Source organism: Electrophorus electricus, chromosome 12 (genome assembly GCF_013358815.1).
Source record: "Electrophorus electricus isolate fEleEle1 chromosome 12, fEleEle1.pri, whole genome shotgun sequence".
NCBI lineage: Eukaryota > Metazoa > Chordata > Actinopteri > Gymnotiformes > Gymnotidae > Electrophorus > Electrophorus electricus.
In genome coordinates, this window is record NC_049546.1 from 11,007,603 (window position 1) to 11,029,733 (window position 22,131).

At 43.5% G+C, this 22,131-nt stretch overlaps 1 protein-coding gene across 2 annotated transcripts; it reads right to left on the bottom strand.

Moving 5' to 3' along the window:
* Nucleotides 1-6,722: 6,722 nt before the first annotated feature.
* On the bottom strand, nt 6,723-18,631 carry pcdh12 (protocadherin 12). Of its 2 annotated transcripts, none has more exons than XM_035532460.1 (4): nt 15,128-18,631; nt 13,761-13,849; nt 12,411-12,559; nt 6,723-8,053 (listed from the first exon to the last, which is right to left on the bottom strand). In XM_035532460.1, the coding sequence occupies exons 1-4, from the start codon at nt 17,999-18,001 to the stop codon at nt 7,629-7,631; spliced, it is 3,537 nt and encodes a 1,178-aa protein (XP_035388353.1). In that variant the 5' UTR covers nt 18,002-18,631; the 3' UTR covers nt 6,723-7,628. The 2 variants fall into 2 exon arrangements, with proteins under 2 accessions (XP_035388353.1, XP_026877781.2); XM_027021980.2 differs by having other exon boundaries at nt 13,761-13,852.
* Nucleotides 18,632-22,131: the final 3,500 nt, after the last annotated feature.

Sequence of the window (22,131 nt, forward strand, 5' to 3'; positions counted from 1 at the left end):
GTAAATAGCTGTTGGTAAGGTGAGCCTGTATATGAGCCAGGTCTGTTTTACCTGGAAGTAGTTAAATAATTAAAGATAACCTCCCCTTCTTTAAACAGCCTTAGTACAGAAGAATCTTTGTAGGCTACACAAGTAAAGAGATCCCACCATTTATGTGGGATCATGTTACTGAGACCATATAATTTTACAGATTTAACTGAATCAATTAATTGTGGCGTTCCGAGGTCACATAAATGTGAAACTAACCTAACAAATAGAAAATGTACGATCTCTATACGTCTAATATGTATAATCTCGGCTAATCTAATACTTAATGAGTGTATTCATTGAAAATATACGGCTTCTTAAAATCAGTAAATTATGTCAGACCTCAAAACCTCCTCCTGAGAAAATAAGAATATTTCACTGCCCTCTAGTGACACCAACTCTCAGAATCTCTCTCTCCCGTGAACCCGTGATCGTACTCTACTAATCCACTAAACTGCGCCTTTTTGGATGCCCCTAGAATGAGTACACTTTAGAAAATATATATGGTTACAGGAAAATTAAGATTTCTAATGTCTGAGACAAGGTACGTATTTATAACTTTTACACGTTTTAGTCTAGGAAATAAAGTGAGCATTATTACTTCAAAAACAGGCGAAGTGAACATGTAACAGATGTGTCTGGCAGTTCTCCTTTTGTATCTCCCGAGTGACCTATTAGCAGCCTACATACACACCCACAGACCTTTTAACTTGTTGTCTTGACTGAATCAGCATCATTGTTTCCGCGGGCTGGTAAGTTCTGGTTTAGGCTTTCATCTTCCTTTTAGTACAAATTTGCAAAGGTAAAGGGCAAAATATTAATAATAATATAATAACAGCAGAAACACGGGTCGATTAATTTGGTTGTCTCTCTAGGTTATTTCAGCGCATAACGGGTAAGTACAACTGTACAAACGGATGTTTAGACGTAACGTTTACTATAGAAATTGGTTATTGTTTATTAGTACCAGCAGATGGCGCCATACACTAAAAAGTTTCATTAACAGCAACCTAACTCAGTTTATTACGTTTAACAATTCACTGTAATCAGACGTTGAGATGTTTTTTTTGTTTGTTTGTTTTGCTTTTTCTCGTAATTTTAGTAATCTGCTATACTCTACAGGATATGCATTTTTAGACTTCTGATGAATGCATTATGTTTTGTAAAATGACAGTATCACAGTACTTTTTTTTTTTTTTTTAGATCCTTTTGTCAGATGTTTATATGGTATATTGAAGTACAATTATAAGCATTTTTTTAAATAAGTTTTTTAAAACTTTTATTGACATAGTTCAGTTCAAAGTTTATTTGTTACGTACATAGTCATATATGGTATAACTGGCAGTGAAATGCTTTTGTAACGGCTCTGCCCGTGGCTGAGGAGAGATACTGGGAAATGAACAAATGACGAATAAAGAGCAGATGAGGGGAATAAAGAGGGGAAGAGGGGATGTATACTATGCATATATGCAATGTACAATTTACAGTTTTTACAATTTAGGTTTTTTTTTTTTATGATGTTATTTCTGTAGTCCCATCAGTTGCCCTGATTCAGGGCTCGAATGGCCTGTGGGAAGAAGCTCCTCTTCAATCTCTCTGTGTTGGTCTTCAGGGAGCGAAAGTGCTTCCCTGACCTCAAGAGAGAAGAGCCTATTGCTGGGATGGGTGGGGTCCTTCACAATCCTCCTGGCCTTGGTCCAGCACCGCTTGTAGTAGATAGTCTGCAGGCCAGGAAGTTCTGTATAAGTGATGCGCTCTGTTGAGCGCACCACGCTCTGGAGTGCTTGTCTGTCCTGTTTGGTGCAGTTCCCAAACCAGGCTGTGATGTTTCCCGTGAGGATGCTCTCAGTAGTACAGGTGTAGAAGTTCTGCAGCACCTTGGAGGGCAGTCTGAAGCCTCTTAGGCATCTGAGGTGATAAAGAGCCTTATTTGCCAGGGAGTTGGTGTGGCGGGACCAGGACAGGTCCTGCAAGATGGGAACTCCAAGGTACCTGAAACTGTTTACTCTCTCCACCGTGGTTCCATTAATCCTAACAGGTTGGTAGTGCCGCTCCTGCTTCTTGCTGTAGTCCACAATCAGCTCTTTTATCTTGCTGACATTTAGGAGTTGATTATTTTCCTGGCACCAGTTCTCCAGGTGTTTAATCTCCTCCAGGTAGGCCTTCTCGTTGTTGTCCGAGATCAAGCCCATGACGCCGGTATCATCAGCAAACTTGACAATGGTAGTAGAGCTGGAAGTGGTCACGCAGTCATAGGTGTACAGTGAGTAGAGTAGGGGGCTTAGGATACAACCCTGGGGAGCTCTAGTGCTGAGGGTTAGGGTGGAAGAGACACAGTTGCCCACCCATCCTGATTGTGATCTGCCTGTTAGGAAGTTGGAGATCCAGTCGCACAGGGATGGATGCAGTCCTAGATCCTCCAACTTGGTAGTGAGTAGGGAGGGGATGATAGTGTTAAATGCTGAACTGTAGTCGACAAACAACATTTTAACATAATTACCCCTCCCTTTGTCCAAGTGGGTCAGTGTGGTGTAGAGCAGATGTGCAATTGTGTCATCAGTAGCGCGGTTGTGGCGGTATGCAAACTGCAGTTGGTCGATGGAGGCTGGCAGTGAACAGTTGATGAAGTCTTTGGACAGCTTTTCAAAGCACTTCATCACGACCAATGTTAAACATTAAAAGATGTCAGTGAATACCCGGGCTAGCTGGTCTGCGCAGGCTTTGAGGACTCTCCCGCAGCTGCTGTCTGATCCCGCCGCCTTCCTGGTATTCACTCTTTTAAACACTTTCTTCAAATCACTCTCCATGATGATGAGAGGGCGCTGTCCTCTGGTGGGCTCTGCGCATGCGCTGTTAGTTGCGCCGATAGCACCATTTGCATTGTTAGGGCTAGCGCTGTTAGCATTAGCACTGCTAGATACAGCCTCGACGCGAGCGAAGAATGTATTTAGCTCCTTCACCAGACTCATCCGCATTCATCGGTCCAGGGGTGGGCTCCTGTAGTCTGTGATTGTCCGTAGTCCCTGCCACAGGGATCTAGAGCCACTCTGCTGGAACTGTGTCTCTAGTTTCCTCCCGTAGCGCCGCTTCGCCTCCCTCACCGCCCTGCGCACTCCGTATGCCACAGACTTGTACTCGTCCATGTTCCCGCTGATGATCCCTGCGTTGTAGGCAGCCGTACGAGAGTTCAAAGCCTCGCGGATGGTTTTGTCCACCCAGGGCTTCTGGTTGGGAAACGTCTTTATTGGGATCGTATTATCCACCAGTTTCCCAATGAACCCCACTACTGCTTCCGTTAACTCGCCATCATCAGTGCTGCGCAGGAACATGTCCCAGTCCACGTCATCCGGAACGTCCTGCAGAACACCCACAGATTGGTCTGTCCAGCATGCGACCCACCTCTGAACCAGAGTTTCCCGTTTCAGCCTTGTTTATATTTTTGGTATGAGGAAGATGGCGGAGTGGTCCAACTTACCAAACAGTGGATGAGCTACTGCCTTGTAACTGTCCTTGTATGGGGTGTAGCAGTGATCTAGTGTCCTCTTTCCCCTGGTGGGATAGGTTATATGCTGATAAAGGTTGAGCACTGCACGCTTGAGGTTAGCACTGTTAAAATCCCAAACCATAAGTACAGCATCCCGGTGTTGTACCTGAAACTGTGAGAGCCTCATGAAGTTCACACAGTGCAGTGTCCGTGTTCGCCCGAGGTTGAATGTACACCGTGTTGACGATGACTGAGGTGAACTCCCGAGGAAGGTAGAAAGGACTAAACTTGAGGCAGAGCAGCTCCAGGTTGGGTGAGCAGGAGCGGGCGAGAGTGACGACATTGGCATTGTTGCACCAGCTGTTGTTTACCATCACACACACTCCACCGCCTCTCGTCTTCCCCGAATCTGCCATCCTGTCCATACAGTGTACCGAGTAGAACTCAGCCGGCTGGATGGCGTAGCTCAGTACTGCTGGGCTCAGCCATGACTCGGAACATTATCCTGGCCCTGAGGTGGTCGAGCTTGTTGTCCAGAGACTGGACATTGGCTAGCAGGATGCTAGCTAAAAGAGCTCAGTGTGCCCCTGCCCTCAGCCTGTTCCTGACGCCGACTCGCCTTCCTCAAGGCCTTATGTTCGTGTCCAGTTTAAGCAAAGACTTAATATTTACAGTGTTGACCCTTCTTTTTTTTTAAAGACTTCTGCAATTTGCCTTGGCATGCTGGATAGCAGCTTCTGGGCAAAATCTTGGCTGATGGCAATCCATTCTAGCCTAGTCAGTGTTCTTGGAGTTGATTGCAGTTTTTTGAGGATTGACCACAGGTTCTAAATGGGATTGAGACCTGGGGAGTTTCCTGGCCATGGACCCAAAATTTCAATGTTTTGTTCACCGAGCCACTTGGTTATCACATTTGCCTTGTGACATGGTGTTCCATCATGCTGGAAAAAGCATTGTTCATCACCAGATTGCTCCAGGTTCATTGGGAGAAGTTGCTCTTGGAGGATGTTTTGATACCATTCCATATTCATGACAGTGTTCTTAAGCAAAATTTTGAGCAAACCCACTCCATTGGATGAGAAGCAACCCCACACTTGAAAGTTCTCAGGATGCCTCACTGTTGGCATGACACAGGACCCATTGTAGCACTCACCTTTTCTTCTCCAGACAGTTTGTCCAGATGTCCCAAACAGTCTGAATGGGGCTTCATCAAAGAAAATAACTTTAATCCCAGTTCTCTGCAGTCCAATCCCTATACTTCCTGCAGAATGTCAGTCTGTCCTTGATGTTTTTCTTAGTGAGAAGTAGCCTCTTTGTGGCCCTTCTTGACACCAAGCCATCCTCCAAAAGCCTTCACCTCACTGTGCATGTAGATGCACTCACACCTGCCTTCTGCCATTCTTCAGCAAGCTCTGCACTGGTGGAGACCCGATCCCATAGCTGTGTCCTCTTTAGGAGACAGTCCTGGCATTTGCTTGACTTTCTTGGGCGCCCTGAAGCCTTCACTGCAATTGAACCTCTCTCAATGAAGTGCTTGATGATTTGATAAATGGTTGATCAGGTGCTTTGTCCTCGTTAACACTTTCTGCTGAGCCAACAAGATGATCACTGAAATGTTAGCAGGTAATTTTGTGTCAGGGTTGAAATGTAGTCATTTTTGTGATTATGTTCATTTTCATTGCAAGGAATGACTTTGCAATTAATCATAATTCATCTGATCACTCAACAATCTTTGTGAAAACCAAAATTTGTGCTTTTGGCCACAACTGCACTACTGTAAGGACCAGCTTAAGTTTCCAAACAATGTATATCCTACCTTATTGGTAGCAGAATCTTCACAACCAATCAGGTCACTACTTAATGACTCTCTGCTCTCCAAAAATATGCACGCTTGCTGCTGGGTGAGTTCCTGGATGAGGTGGTGAAGCTTGCAGCTCATCAGAATTTTGGAGTTGGGCATGCCCTGTGGCTACACCTCTTTACAAATACTCCACCTGCTTCCTTCATATGGAGGTGGATCCTCTCACCACAGAGAAGGTGGGGGGGGGGGGTCAAACACCCAGGTGTTTTTGAATATGCTAATGTTATCGGTAGTGAATACAGCCAGCTTCAGCATTATGCAAATGAGATCCTGCCATATGGTGACAGCTAGCTGTATTCATTATTCAATTCATGACTTTTTATATGGCAGTGTTGCTGTTACCATGCTGCAGATTGGACCACCATACATGGACATTGTATTTTTTTTCTTCAATTATATAGATAACAGTGTTTTTGTACACATCTCACTAAGCATCACTTGAAATGCTATGTGTGGATAAAGTAGATCAGTGTTAAGGGCAGTTCACCTGCCTTAGTTCAGGGTACTGGCCTGCACCTTGGACAAAGCCATCCCCATGATAACATCTCAGCTGGGTGGGGGGACATCTAGACCTGTTAATGAGGGACCACCACCCTGAGTACATCTGCTGGCTCTGCAGAGGTCAACCCACTCCGTTTGAGGTCAACCCACTCCGTATTCCTGCTCAACAGCACTCAGGAACATGGAGCTCAAGCCCTGCCAGGTCTCAGAACTACATCGCGGGCAGGCAACAAAGACATAGTGATGATCCACTCCCATATAGTCCCACACTCAAGGCAGTGGTTTTAGGTTATACTGAACATTTCACTGAATATACTAGTGAAATATTACAATGCAATATGTAAATAATGTAAAGTTTAAAGGTTACCTCTTTCACAATCATTACATTGTATTTTACAAGATATGTAGTAAAAATGTGTAGTAAAACATCTAAACTCTCAGCTTCTCGTGCTCATGGAATGTATAGGAAACTGCCTCATGACTGCGCTACATGATTGGTTGCTCAAGTGGCTATATTTGTGATCACCGCTAGGGTGCAGTGTTTATATTTCCTCGTAAAAAAATAATAAACTTTTTTTTTTAATTAATTAATTAATTTAAAATTTTTGAAAATAACACACCACCACCATATGAAAAGTGCTATGCAAATCAACTTGCTTTGCCTCTACAAAATGTGGTACAAATGGCACCAAGAGTCCCTCTTTCAGCAGCACGTTTTAGTTCTTTTCTTCAGATTTCTTAAATCACACTTATCTTGTTAGCCTTCAATAAATAGAAAGACTTAAGAAATATTTATTTCATTGATATGATATAGAAAAAGTTATATACAAAGTGCTATTGTTTTTCACAGGTAAAAAAAAAAAACGAACATTTCCTAAGTAATGTATACTGAAAAAAAACTACATCTTAAGTCTTGAGGTTTCATAATCAATAACTTATAGCACCTTTCCTAATTAGTTCACATATTTAATCTGGAAAATTAATGTTTTGATGTCTGTGTGTCGTCTGTGTGTGTGTGTGTGTGTGTGTGTGTGTGTGTGTGTCCCTGTGCCGCCCCATCCCTGTCCCTCCTTTCCCTACAAACAACAGGAAATTGCCAGTTAAATTATAGCTGCAGCAACTTGAATGTGTTCTTCAAAATGTTCAGGGATAGATTTATGCCAGCCCTGACAAAAAATAAAAAATAAATTGTATTAAGTCTGTAGTAAATATATTGCTTAGAATCCCCCTGGAATCTCCATATATTGTCTTTTTTGTTTATTGGTATATTTACAAAAGACAAGGAATAATAATCGATAGGTTACAGAGTCTGGCCTCTGAGAGTCTGGTCACAGGAAGTGGTGTTGCTTATGGTCCATTGTGGTAGCAAAGTTTCACACATTCCTCCTTAGAGACAGGACTCGTTCTGTTTGTGTTTAGTCTTAAAAGGGCACAAAGGCCCATTTCCTTGTCCATGTGGGTCACTCCTCCCCCATCTCAGTGTATGTCTGCTGCTCATAGTGCATAAAGTTTATGGCCAATGTGACAGGGATTATTGTGTGCTGTCTTGACATTAGCCAGGGCTAGCCAGTCCTGGCTGAGTGACTGATGGTCATGTATTCAAAAGAGCTGTTCACAAACCCCAACAATGGCTTTGAGCAGTTTGGAAGTCCAAGCTTATCAGTGTGCAGAACACAGAGATGATCAGTGTAAGAAATTACACTGGCAACAGAAAGGGAAGCACTAAGTTCACACTGTACATATGTTGCCAAGGTTTTAATGGTTTAGAGTTGCATAGTGCATTGTGTGCTGTTTTTCATTTGGGCCTGGATGATGCATGGACGAGGAGCCCCCACCAGGGGGCATGTCCAGGCCAAGGGATCGGCGATAGGCTGTGGAGAGTCTGTAGAGAATGTCGGCTGGTGGACGGGGCTGGGCATCAGCCTTCTGGGTCAGCAGCATCTCGAACAGAGTGCTCACTTCAGACAGCAGGGCTTCACCTCCCAATGGGCTACTATTTTCGGGTGTCTTACCAAAGGTGGAGAAGGAGGCTGAGTCATCAGGGCTGCCCAAGGTAGGGCCCTGGCCATCTGGGGATGGCAGCCCATCAGGGACATAAAGGTTTTCATGATAGTCACTGGTGAGTGGAAGTGAGAGTCGTGCCATCCACGCAGGGTCAGGGACGTCTGTGAACACATCATCTGGACAAGAGAGAAAAACGTGGTTTAGGGTTTTTCCACTGATGAATGCTAAAACTCTAAATTTGTTTACACTGTGGCTTACCACTCATTTTTGAGGTCTTGGCATCACTATGCATTGTCAGAATAGTATCACTACTTTCTTAGGTGTAAGGGCAGCAAATAATGGACACATGCTTTCACCCACAGCACGTGTGTGTATGCAAAAACTATTTAAAGCTGCAAATGACAAAGACTGAAATATTCATCCTCTTCCCCCTCGAAGCAAACAGGCGAATGTGGAGGAATAACAGGATAAGAGGAAATGGCCACAGGAGGAGCAATTTATCTTTATTTAGTTTGAAGGCATTTCCTTCAGACCGCTGATTCAGTCAGACTTCATTTGTTTACTGCACTTGGGGTTTCCAAAAAAAAAAAAAGCACACACACAATTCATGCAGTTTTAGTAATTTATCAGAAATGCTTCATCAAACCAAGCATCTTTGCTGTATAGATAAATGCATATCAGATACCACACATTGTCGCTTGTTTCAGATGTGGTTTTTGTGCCCATCTGCAAGAAGACATTCCAAGAATTCTGTCTGCTAAAGCATGCTTCCAACTACAGGGTCTACATGTTAACAAGGCAAGAAAGAGCTACGTTCAGAATAAGGGAGGAAATTAACTGATGAGTGAATGACCTTAAATGCAGCTGTGCTTTGACCTTAACCAGTAGAAGAGGAGGGGGGGGGGGTGTTTGTGGTGTGCGAGAGAGACAGAGCGCAAGCAGCTGGGCTTTGCAAACTGCTTTCCTCTCAGCAGAACTACTAAGGATCATGGCCGACGGAAACCTGCAGCCTTGCATGCATACGCATGCGCGTGCGCACACACACACACACACACACACACACACACACACACACACACACACACCCCAATGGGAGAAATCTGGGAATTTTAACAGCATTTAGGAGCCAAGCAGCATAAACTCCATTCAAACAAGCTGAATCTTCATATCATTTCAGACTGGATTAAAAAAAAAAAAAAACCCTTATCAGCCTCTCCTGACATGCAAAACAGGAGATTATCTTAAAGGAAGTGGAGGCTTCAGTGCTGCATTTGCTTCATCTTAGCTTCTGATCCATTTGTTTTTGAACGCGTGCAAGAGGTTAGCGAGGACGCTGGCAGGATTTCTGCAGCTCTGAACCACACGTGAATCATCAAACGGGACACCGCCGTAGCAGGCAGCTGTCCTGACCTGCTCACAGACCAGCTTTTATTCCCGCTCGTTTTAACCTTTTTCGTTTCCTCCCTCCCAAACTCAAAAGCGAGAGCAGTGTCAGAGAAGTCGCCGACCAGATTAAAGCAGCTCGGAAAACAAAGGAGACGTGCTCGGCTTTGCACCAGAGCTGCTGGAGAGCACGTGTGTGCTCAGACATGGTAGGATGTGATCAAACAAACCCACATAGGCCACATCAGTGAACACACACACGCAATCTCTAAACACTTGAGTTCACTCACATCAGTGGAGCAGATGCACTTCTCTCCCTCTCTCCATCTCCATTTTGCTGTCTTTGTTTCTCCCTTCTCTCTTTCGCCATACCTGTCTCTCTTTGTCTACATCTCCTTACGTTCTCCACATATCTCTCTCTCTCCATCTCAATATTTTAATCTTTCTCCGTTACGTTGGTCTTTCTTCCTTTTTCTAAAACGATCAAACATACAAACTCCATCTGCTGTTCTACTACTAAATTATTTGGAAAGAAATGCATGACTCTCTCTTTCTTTATCTGTCTCTTTCTGTTGCTCCTTGTTAAAAGTAAATTACACAATAAAACAGTGGGGAATCTCATTCATCTCTGAGAAAAAAAATAATTCTGATCAAAACCAGAAACTGCTCTCAGATCTCCTACAAAAGTCTGACCACAAACCAAACTATGCACTACATACATTAATAACATCATTTTGCATTTTTAATTAATTATTCCTAAAAGAATTGGGGAAAAGGTACATTTAGCAAAAAAATAAAATGATTAATATATTTATACTATTAAACTCAAGATAATGCCTACAGGTAGGGTGGGTCATTCGCAGGTCATTTAAACCAAAAAGAAAAATAAATGTAATGAATAAATGAATGAAGCATCTGCAGACATGAGCGTGTTACTTTTGCACTAGCTATGTCTGTATGTGTGTACTGAAACACAGGGCAGCAGTGTGTGGGTTGGAGAGCCTCCTCTCATAGGGGAGTTGTGTGTGGTCAGTGCTATGACCGAGAGCATGGAGGAGAGTGCACAGTACAGAGAAGGGTGCTGCAAGGAGATGCACACACCAGAGACGCATTGTATTCAAACAGATACACTCACTCGCTCATACTGTGTGCACACACACACACCTATTTTTCTCACCGCTCTGTTGGATGCAAAGGATGTATAACAAGAGTTGTTATAAGAGAGTAGCCTGGAGGGGGGGGGGGGTCGTCGAGGGGAATCCCATTACTAGAGGATGGTATTACCACCTCAGCAGATGTGAATTTGTACTTCATAAGGGTCCCAGAACTCAGCAGAAGGAGACAAAAGCACTATGTAGCTGCAGGCCTCAGAAACACACCTGTGCAATAAGCCCTCTCTCCTCTAGAAGACTAACCCACCCAGCTAACCCATCTCCCCAGCCCTGCTCTGCAGCATGAGCAACCATGACAACAGGTGACACCCTTGAGTGACAGTCTGACTCAACTCAACACGTACATGCTCATCTCTGAGATCAGAGTGCCTATTACCACCGGCGAATCTTTGAAAGACACTCAGCGTAAAAAGGAACATCTCCCACTCTGAGCCGGAGGTGCCCAGAGTCCTCTGAGCGGTAATGAAAGAGATAGCAAGCTGAGCACCTTTGATTTTCAGTAACAAAAGCAACGCCTTGAAGTCAGAATGTGATGAAATCCGGAACAATATGAGGAAGGAACCTCACACAGTCGTTTACAAACACTCTATACATAGGCCTTTGCAGGGGCCATAAACGAACTGTCCACCTACCGCGTGCTACACAGTGTATAGAATACTGTATATGCATTATATACTATGTGTAGAGCTATAGAAGAAATGGCCTTTTAAGGTTTGCCCTGTGTTGAGTATGTGGAGAATGGTTGAGTAAAAGGTAGGTTTCAAAAAAGGTTAAAAGGAAAGGTAAAATGGATACATTTTAAAGGTTAAGGTTTTCATAAAACATTTGTAAGACATACATTATTTAACTTTAAGAAAGATATGCAAGAATGCTTATGTGACTAATTGCAGCCAGAGTAAAAACATTGTTTACACACAGATCATTAAAATGGCTTTCCCATTTTTCCAATAGAACAATTTTAAACAAACATACATATATTCATTAAGCTAGGAGAAATAGTGTCCAAGCCTCTTTTTTTTATATTTAAAAGTGACTTCTGTAACACTCCCATGAGGAAAATATGAATAATAAGTGATATTTTATGGCTTGAACATAAATATTTGTCATTTACATTTTGACACATAACAATGGCCAAGCCACAAAACAGGAAAAAGCCACACAGTGTTTTCAGAACTGCTGGTGAAGTTTGCCTGAAACGGTATTTCCTGCTTAGGCTGTTTACTATCTTCGACTTCCACCAAAATAGTTAACAATTCATTATGAATTTTACATACAAATTCCTGGTAACATTCCTTTCCATCATAGTGGGATAGTTAAGGCTCAACAATTGGCCTGTTTCACGAAGTTTAGCCTGGAAATTCAGCGCGTAAATGAGACAAAGCCAAAAGCTCACTGGTTTCAATTTTCAGTGCTGCCATCATGCCCTCGAGAGGGGACTTTTCATAGAAATGACATCATTGAATGACAGTTTGAAGTGTCACTCAAAGCTAATTAACCTCAGAGCTTCAGTCCTGCAAGGCAGTGGCTGCCTCCGAGCCCCATTTCCCCTGCACCTACAAAGCATTTAGTTCATGAGTCTGAGTTATGGATTTTATTACAAGGAAAACAGCTCAGATCAGATCAGATCAGAACCCACACCCCCCCCCAGACTACAACAGAGAACCCCTGCCATAGCACTCAAAAGCAAAAATATTTCAGTGCAACATTACACTCCTCTAAAAGACACACCAATTCCATTTTCATTATGCCAATTAGATCCTTACAGTTCTGAAGTCTTGTAATTCCAAAGCGTATCAAATGAATGCCACCTGGTAGAGATTTAAAAACACCCTGTTCTTTGCAGGGGCTCCATCATTCAGGCCTCTTATTGTGCTCACTCCCTGCTGCGTATAACCATGCTCTCACAAATCCAACCAGCACGAACACTGGCCCAAGCATGTGATTAAAACTCCTGCTCTAAACAGTGAAGGTCTCTCACCAGGGTTATTGAGCAGGCTCTTGAGGCCTTCCTCCAGGAGCGGGTCAACGGGAGACTCCCTGCCTGCCTCCCAGTCCACGTCCCCGGGCTCACTCTCCCCATGCCCACTGTCCTTGGTACTCAGCCAATCAGCATCCTGCACTCCAGACCTCCAAGGGGAGCCAAGAAAGGAGAGAATACTTTAGGAAGAGCAAATCAACAAGGCCACTGAACGTGTACCGGAATCACCCTGGTAAATGTGTCCCGGTTTGGACTTGGGATGGGTAGCACACAAGTAAATGACATTTGTGGAGTATTTCAAAACTGAGGAACAGTGCAGGAGCAGTGTTAGAAGAAACCATCAACGACTGTTAGTTCAAGGGGCACATCGACGCTGAGCGCACTCAGGCAGTTATGGGGAGCACCTGTGACAATAAGAGCATCATGTGCCTTAAAAGACTGACAGTACAAAGAGGTCAACAAAGTCTGTTCCTTAATCAGCAAGTGATGACATGGATCAAGGTTACCCACACACATGCTCAAACCTAAGTGCATATACACACACATGATTAGCACAAGGGATAAAACTTAGATATACCTCAAACATGAAAGAACAGCTGTAATCCTATACATTTAAGACTATAACACTTTGAAGACCATAAGACTAAGACTTTGAAGATGATGATAAAGATAATATAAGTCCTTAATATTAGATCTTGGATGTAATCTTAATCTTACCATCATCTACATGTTGATAATAGACTCAGATTTCACTCAGCAATTAAATCACTATACTATATAGACACTATGTAGTCTTTCTTGTTCTCACAAAATGTGGAACGTAGCTATACGACCGTTTGTTATGATGGTCGTGTAGTCTTTGAACTAGTTAAGTCTTACACTGCAATGAATCAAGAAGAGTTTTTGAGCCACTTCTATATGAGATCAGCATAGATAACATTTATAAAAGTCCACAGGAATGGGGTTTAATAAAAGCCACAAAATGGCTGAAGAATGAATGGCGAGCTGATTGTATCCATCACTGCCACGTCTGTGTTAGTCAGGTGAGCGAGGCAGACACTCGTCCTGCTCCAGCATGCCTTGCCCATAATTTACTGGTGCCAAGGGGACCAACAACGGCTATGAAACAATTTTCTGGAACTCGCTGACTGGCATTTCCAAAAATCTCCTACACAGCTCTCCTCCACCCTTGCCCGGCCTCACAAACCTGGCAATTTGTGACTGAAAACTCCTTCAGTGTATCCTTTTTGTTTTTATGTGCAGCTGGTTATGGTTTATGTGCATTTGGTTTTCATTACAAAACAAATTTTTAAAAATATTCCTATCAATAGTCTGTGTAGCCACACTTACCGGCCAGATCGGTGGAAATATTTGTTTCCACGGAAATTTGGTCGAGGTTGAAGCTGCCCCTGATGCAGAAGAGACAACAGCTGTGACACCTGCTGTCAAATAAGAAAAATGTCATTATGAGTGAATTTAGTGTTGTTCATAATTGTATTACAGTCTTTCTAAAAACTGAATTGAAAACGGCAAAACTTGGGGGGGTGGGGGGTGGAGGTATTAAAAAAAAAAAGTAAATTTCCATCTCTAACAGTCAGATAGTGTACAAGGAGCCCTAATCTGTGACACCACTGCACCTGTTATTGAAATCTACTCACATAATGGCCCTTTCATGCCACAGTAAAAACTAATTAGAATTTCTCTCTTTGTTATGGGACCGGATATAGTACAAGATGGAGAAGGGAGAGGAAGCGTTGGACCATTGTGAGAGGAGAAGCATACATTAGAAGGCATTTCTGCGTTGAGCTTGGGCGAGCAGAGGGGTGTGCGGGAAGCCTATTCTTCTACACCCTGCTTCCTTCCAGGATGCACCTTAAAAATCCAGTTTCAGCCAAAGGGATAAAGACCCTGTGATATTTCAGCAGCCTTTTTCCTCTGTGGCCTCTCCTTAAGTCAAACTGCCAGCCGGGCCAAGTAGGTGTGGTAGGGAGGGCAGAGGGGAAGAGGGACGATTGGGGGCAGAATCCACACACTTCCTGTCTGACTACACTGTTCACGTGAGGGCTTGAACCCATGCAAGACCTTTTTGTTCTGCTAAACACATGAAGTACATGGGTGTGGATGCAGGCCCCGCATGTCCAGCGCAGCACTTTTGGCTTTTTGAGACGAGAATTGTCTAGTGGTCAATTTTCTTGCTTTGTTCAGAACACAGCTTTTCACGAGCTGCCTGCAGCTGAAGTATTGTATATCAAAGGCATACAATCTTAGGATGTAGACATATGAGTTTAAATAAAGTACATTTTTCCCTTAGCAAGTAGACCTTGACAATCTGTTTTTTTCCCCCTTTCATTCAGTAAGTGTGTGTCATGTGATATGGAGAATTGTTTAAATTTTCCCTTGAGGCATATTAGATGTTTGGGTTACAGTCTGTGACTGAGACATGCCTGAGTAAACTCAGTACTTTAATGCCAGCATCATCTGTCAGCTGTCCCCTGAAGCAGGTATAGCTATAGACCTGTCCTCTGGTAAGATAGCAGCAGTGGGAAAACATAGTAAGCCAGACTCCTATGTTACTATAATTTTGAATGTATATTTGCTTTGAGGTTCACAAAACTAATTCAATTAAAGCAAAAACTATGCAAAAACAATTCAATGAACTTTCAAAAGATATTTAATCTGAAAATTAATTACACACATTATATATAAACATATCTTACCTGCACTTCAGGTGAAGCAGAAGAGAGCTCGATTGAATTATCTCCAAGAGCAGCCATGGACAACCGCACCAGGTTCCTCAGTATCTGTCTGTGGTCTTGTTCTTCTAGCCTTCCATTTCTTTCTGAGTTCTTTTGCCTCCGCAGGGTGGCCTGTGAAAAAGGCTCAGAGGCACTAACTTGTAAGGGGACAGTGGGGGTGATGACCTCTTCAGGCTTGTTGCGTCTCAGTGTGCTGGTCTGAGAGTGTGAGGATGAGGAGGCAGAAGGATTTCGGGCTTTGCGTAGGGTTCGGTAGGGTGATGCAGGAGTATGGGAACAGTCTAAGTCTATACTCCCAGGTTTCCTTAGTGTCTTGCTCTGTGTGAATGAAAGGGTCCCATCATTCTCTTGACGAGCCTGGCTTTGTGCCATGCGCGCAAGCAGGGGCGAAAGACTCAGCTGGCCCTGTGGACGAGCGTCTTCCGGCAGAGGCGGCTCAGCTGTGAGGGGCTGGGCCTCATCGTTGGGTGGGTCATCTCTCCGACCCCTTAGGACAGGTACCAGCTGTATGTCAGTTTTGTGAATGTGCTTCTGTGGTCTGCGGGGGTGGCTGGTGTAAGACGATTCAGCTTGTCTGCAGTTGTAAGCATGGTTGTCTCGTTTTTCTGGGCGACAGAAGGTGGTAACCAGAGCCACAGTTAAGAGCAATAGCAAGCAAGTTCCTCCTAAGCAGATAGCTAAAAGCACTGTGAAGCTGAACTGAGCATGATGTCCAGGAGAAGAATTTTTAAGGTGGTCACGAAGATTTATGAATGTGACCTCCAGGGTTGTCCTCGTGACAAGTGTGGGTGTTCCCATGTCTGATACTTCAATGGCCAATTTAAAAGCTTTGCCTATCAATTCTGTGGCATTAGTGGTGTTCACATATAACTGACCTGTCGTTTCATCCAACCAAAACAGCCTGGAGGGGTTTCCATCTGCAATTCTGAAACAGAGCCTTCCATTGAGACCAGAGTCAGGATCACTGGCCAGAATTGTCGTGGCCAGAAAACCCTCAGGCCTGTGGTGAGAAGAATGATTTCTCTTTGGATGCAGGGTTCCATGAAATTTGACACCAATTTCAGCCACAATTTCACCCTTTTCAGCGTTAACTGGTACACTAACCACTGCAATACCCTTTTTAGGAAGTGGTTCATTGATGACAGGATGGTTGTCATTAACATCCAGAACCTCAATAATTACTGTGGCACTGCTGGTCAGTGGAGGGTAGCCATGATCTATCGCCTCCACTATAAAGGAGTATGTGGGTGATTCTTCATAGTCTAATGACTTTTGGGCAATAACAGCCCCACTGGTGGGGTGGACAGAGAATGATGCAGTTGCAGTTCCCAGTTCATTAGACTCTCTAATTGAGTATGACACCCTTCCACTGAGGTCTAGGTCAGCATCATGAGCCTTTAAAGTCAAGACATGGTATCCAGGTACATTATTCTCTTTGAAGACACCCTTGTAGTGAGTCTTTGAAAATACTGGTGCATTGTCATTCTCATCCAGTACACGAACAGTCAGGTGCCTGACACAAGAGAGAGAAGGAACTCCATTGTCTCGCGCTAAAAGAGTGATGTTGTACTCCATCTGCTGCTCCCGATCTAGGCTCCCATTAGTAACAATCATGTAGTTGTCTCCATGGATTTGCTTGAGAAGGAATGGGCCTGATCCATGCTGAATATAGGCCTGCACTTCCCCATTTGACCCCGAGTCAGCATCAGACACCATCACAAGAGCCAGAAAGGTCTCATCTGAGGCTCCCTCTGAGACAGTAGCCATAGAGGAATCTGGAGGTGTCCACGTAACGTGTATCCGAGGGGCATTGTCATTAATATCTTGAAGCCTAATTTGCAGTTTGCAGTGAGATGGTATAGCATTGTGCCCCCGATCCTTGGCTTGGATGTCTACCTCATAGGTTTGTTTCTCCTCAAAATCCAAGGGGCCTTTTATGGCCACTGAACCTGTTTGAGGATCAACAGTAAAAAGCCTTTGCACCTCTAACGGAGCATGTTTACTGAGTGAGTATTCAACCTCCCCGTTAGCTCCTTGGTCAGGGTCAGTAGCATGAAGGTTGACAATTACTGTGCCACGCACTGTATCCTCAGGAAGCTCCACTTTCAGAGCACTCTCCTCAAACACAGGGCTGTTATCATTGGAGTCCAGGATTATAACTTGGACCTTGGTGCTCCCAGACTTGGGTGGATTCCCTTTATCCCAGGCTACAAGTGTTAACTCAAAAAATGATTGTCTCTCTCTGTCCAGTTCTTTGATAACTACCAACTCTGGCTGTTTGGTACCTCCAGAAGGACGAACATCCAGAGCAAAGTGCTGGTTGGGAGAAAGAGAGTAAGTCTGCAGGCCATTGGGACCTGCATCTGGATCCTCAGCACGATCAAGCAGAATCCGCATCCTCAGTCCCACTGTTTCCGAGATCTCCACCTCCTGCACAGGATTGGAGAAGGCAGGGCTGTGGTCATTTAGATCCATCACCTCCACTCTCACACGAAGGAAGTGCACAGCTCCACCCTTCCTAAAGAGCACGTTAAATTCCAGTTCGCAGTGGTCATCCCCATGGCACAGATTCTCCCGGTCCAGCTGGCTCAGTGTTGACACCTCCCCATCTCTTGTGGCTACTATGAATGGCAGAGCCTGTCCATGCTCCACAACCCGGAAGTCCTCCAATGACCCGGTCTCACCCCTCTGACGTAGTTCATCCAACAGGCGACCCACCTTTGTGCCTGCTGGCTGCTCCTCCCAAATATGATACCGAACAATTGCAGGGACATGTGCCTCACTAATGAGGCACACAGTTAAATTGACCGCAAACAGGAGCCAAAACTGAAGCATGGCTGTGTGTGAGCTTCTTTCTAGCCGTCTCTGTTATGTCTTCAGATAAGTGTTCTAATATCCATGCATGAAACTAAAATTTAGCTATTCAACAGCTATGAGAAATTGTCAACTGAGACAGTGTATGTGTATTCACATTACCCTTAAAAAAACCCAAAAAGACTTAAACTAAAATATTAAGAAAACATGGGAAGGAAACTATTAAAGAAACATGTTTAAATATATAGTTAATTACAAGGCTTTTGACAATAATAGAAAATATTAATTATCAAGAGTAGAAGGCTTTGTGCAGAAATTCTAATTAAGAATTGGGTGGATATTTAACACCAACTAACAGCAAATATATTTCTTGAGTAATAGAATAAATTAATAAAACATTACCCTCAATACAAGTTCTAATACAAATACACTAATCTCATGATACACAACCCACAATACAATTTCTAATAGATTCTATCACAAACAAAAAATTGAGCAAACATGAGCCACATATGAAACAACATATATAGTAAGGTACTATAAACAAGCCTGCATAGCCAAAAATCCCAGTATCCAACAGCCTCTCTCAGACAAGTCAGTTCTATCCAAAAGCAGTATTCACTCACACACAGATCCTGCTCTCAGGCTTCCGAAAACTTTGCTTAGTGTGGAAGTGTGGAACTAGTGTAGCTGGGAAGATCATTTGAGGGGGGTAGCCTGTGGACCAATCGAATGACGCACAGACAGAGCGTGGGCCCTAAACTCCACCCTTGAAGAAAAAGTGTGCCCTGAGGAAACTGGACAAGAGTTTAAAAAAAACAGTGTGACGCTTTTAAAGAAATATGATCCTACTCCTCCTATTCACTGCCTCTAGCTCTTCATCCGTCTTTGCATTTTTTACCTTTTTCTCCGTTTATATAAACACATTAAGAGCAGTGCACTGTGGCTGCTGTCACCAGTAATCAGAGCACTGCCTAAAGTAGAACTCTGCAGGACTCCCAAGAACTGAAATTAGACCCTGATCCAATCCTCCATCCGCTATGGGTGATGATGTATTGTGTGGACCTGCCGCTGTTATCACAAACATAGATAGCCAGTACAGATAGATACATTGGCAACCTGTGACATGCAAGTCTCGCAGTTTGTCAACTGTTATATTATCAAAAATGGAAATAAGATACTAGCAAAAATGTATTATACAACCACAACAAAAGCTTTAACCCTTAGGATTTGAATATCTAACAAGGTGGATCAGATAACATTCCACAAATGATTCTCCAAACCACTTCATCTCTGCAATGTTTGTTGCTAGTTTTACTTTTATATATATATATTTATATTTATATTTATTTATTTATTTTTTAAGTTTTGAGAAGTAGTCTGCAGTATTTCTGCAAAGTTTGGTTGCAAGAACCAGAAGGGAATGGCTGGTCCAATTGTTAAGGGCCCTGGCACAGTAAGATCAGGATGGAGGAGAAGGCCAGTACCCCTCCGCATCCCTCTATGCAGGAATCCATTAACATAAACCATCCTGTTAACTCACAAGCCAAATAGTCTCTTTCCCAGCATAATGACACAGGGCAGGATCATATCTCAAGAGGACTGGTGACCCTGATGGCAAGCTTTTACGTTTGTGTGCATTTAGAGACACGGGTAGAAGGGTCTGTGTGTGTGTGTGCGCGCGATGCTCATCATAAATTGGAGGGGGAGGGGGTTACTTACCTTAGAGGTTGTGTACGTGTTTCGGAGTGCAAAGGTCACTTAATGTGATCAGGCTCCATCTCCAAAACAAACAAATTAACAAATTCCTTTTCACACAAAGCCTCCCTCTAATTAACTCCATTTGTGAAGAACTCTAGTTCAGTCACTTGCATTCTCATGTTCCACTTCTCCTTTTTGCCCACCCCCGCTTCACACACTCACTCAGAATTCTCCCTTTCCATCTTCCTCCTTCTGCCTTTTTGATAAAACATTGCTGCTAGTTGGTACAAGAAGCATTAAAAAAAAAAAAAAAAGAAGAAAAAGATGGACCTCGTCATGAGAGGATTTCTAAACACTGGCTGCCCTCAGACACGTCACCAGTCGAATGTGTAATACAGACTAGCGTTACCCCAGAAAAAAAAGCCTCCTCTGCTTTAGCAGAATCTGCAAAAAGACACTTGAAAGATAGCAGGCCTGAGGTGATCTCAAGCAGGCCAAGAAAATGCCTAAGCACTCTTGCACTTCAAGACAACACAGGTCAGCTAACACAAGGTGATGGGTGGAATGAGAAAAAGATTTTGTAGGATGCACATTTCACTTTGATTGCCCAACCTCTGCAGACATAGGTGGAAAGGCTGCCAAAGTACTCAAAGTCTGTGACAGGTTCTTTATTAGTGCTGCCATACAGAATACATGAAACCATAAGACTAACCATTTTCAAGTACAACTAGTACACTTAAGGATAAAATTCCAAAAGACCATGCAAAAAAGCAGATGGAGACATTCCAAAATGCAACTATAGGAAAGTGAGAATCAGACAACAAAAAGCAAGTAAACTTGTTTTCATTCTAAGCAAAGCGAACCAAGCTCAGTAAACCAAGTTACGGTTGCTAGATGCAAGACCTACACTCCCTAACTCTATATATGGTCTGGTCTGATTTTCCTGAGGACAACCCATCCTCTCTCTATCTCTCTCATTTGTATCCCATGGTCTTCAGAGTTTGCTTGCCACATTTCTGAGGTTGCCTTTAAAACTACATGTGTGAGTCAAACTGCACTGCAGTCCAGACGCAGTGCGTGTGCACTGCTTTTTTATCTGGCTCCCTGAACTCCGCAATCCCTCCCCCAACTCCAGCATCCCTCACCCCATTAACCCCACTCTTCCCTCTAAAACGACTTCCATCTGATCCTTTTCCGGGTGAACGGGGCTTAAACAATAAGCTGTGATACAGAAAGAAATAAAAACAAGGAAGTGTGCATGCCTTGCAGGTGAATCTTGGCATTTGTGAACGTTGACTGGTTGTTGACTGTTTACTGGTGGTGCCGTTGGAGGGAGAGGACATGGCGAGGTGCATAAATGGCGAGACAGCGAGAAAGCCAACGGAGAAAACAAGACAGCGCATTCCTCTTGGACGGCAAAGGCTTATCTCCGGATGGATACTCACCCAAACTATGCACATCTGATAAGCCTTCCCCATCATCCATGCCTCAGTGTGGGACAGTCATCAGAGAGAGACCCAGTACTGTTTTGTAAGAAACTGGTTCAAAGTGACCAGTCCTTCAGGATCAATCTCCTGTCCCACTGTTGTATGCACATTAAGAATAAATGATATATAATAAATAAATGATAACATTAATTAAGCAGCTATATAGGATAAGGTGTCATGAAGAAGTGAAATATTTTGTTCGTTTGAACCGTCCCAGAGGCCTAACCTTTCAGGAAGACCTAAAAGGAGGCACACTGGAGTGAGGGGGAAGAGAGTATCTTAAGGGGCAGGGTGGAAGGGTAAGGATTCAGAAAGAATGAAAAAAATGAAAGGAAACCCAGTGAGAAGACAGAATCAGACACACCCCATTTGCCCCATCTGTTCATGTTTGCTACTCTGGGTACTGTGCCACCCCAACATGATCTTTCTAATTACTTTATGTCAATAACATGTCTTTATGTCAATAACAAGTCAAAACCAGGAATATGTAGTAAATTGACAGCTGGCCAGGATAGGTGGCACACACAGTGCTTTTCCTCTGGATGGACTCTCTCTGCTGCTGCTGATCTTATCCAGATATATAGTTACGGTACAATGACTCGAGCTTCGCAATGTCATGTTGTAATGAAGACAAACCTTTTTTTCCTACAGTAAATGAGCACACATAACAAAGAGTGAGAGAGAGAGAAGGAGAGATAAAAGGTAGATGAGTCGAATGCAGTGAAACAAAGCAAGTGTAGAGCTGACCGTCACGTCTATGGTGGACCACAGTACATTTCTCAGTGTGCATCAAACCCATCCTGTTGTCTTATACCATCATGTTCTACAGAATCTTTGTTCTGGTTATTTAAAAAAATGAAATTGTGCCAAGATAAAACAGAGATAAAGAGCTCTGAAACCGCGCATGGTTGTCAGCAGCTGTGCTACAACCTTTCCTTCTTTATTTGGGTGAAGGGAGACTGA

Excerpts from the sequence above, each read along its gene's own strand:
- pcdh12 (XM_027021980.2), bottom strand. The coding sequence starts at position 18,001 with ATGCTTCAGTTTTGGCTCCTGTTTGCGGTCAATTTAACTGTGTGCCTC. Across the intron at positions 13,853-15,127 it reads CTGCTTCACCTGAAGTGCAG|CAGGTGTCACAGCTGTTGTC; the intron begins GTAAGATATGTT and ends CTTATTTGACAG. Across the intron at positions 8,054-12,410 it reads GAGCCTGCTCAATAACCCTG|ATGATGTGTTCACAGACGTC; the intron begins GTGAGAGACCTT and ends TCTCTTGTCCAG.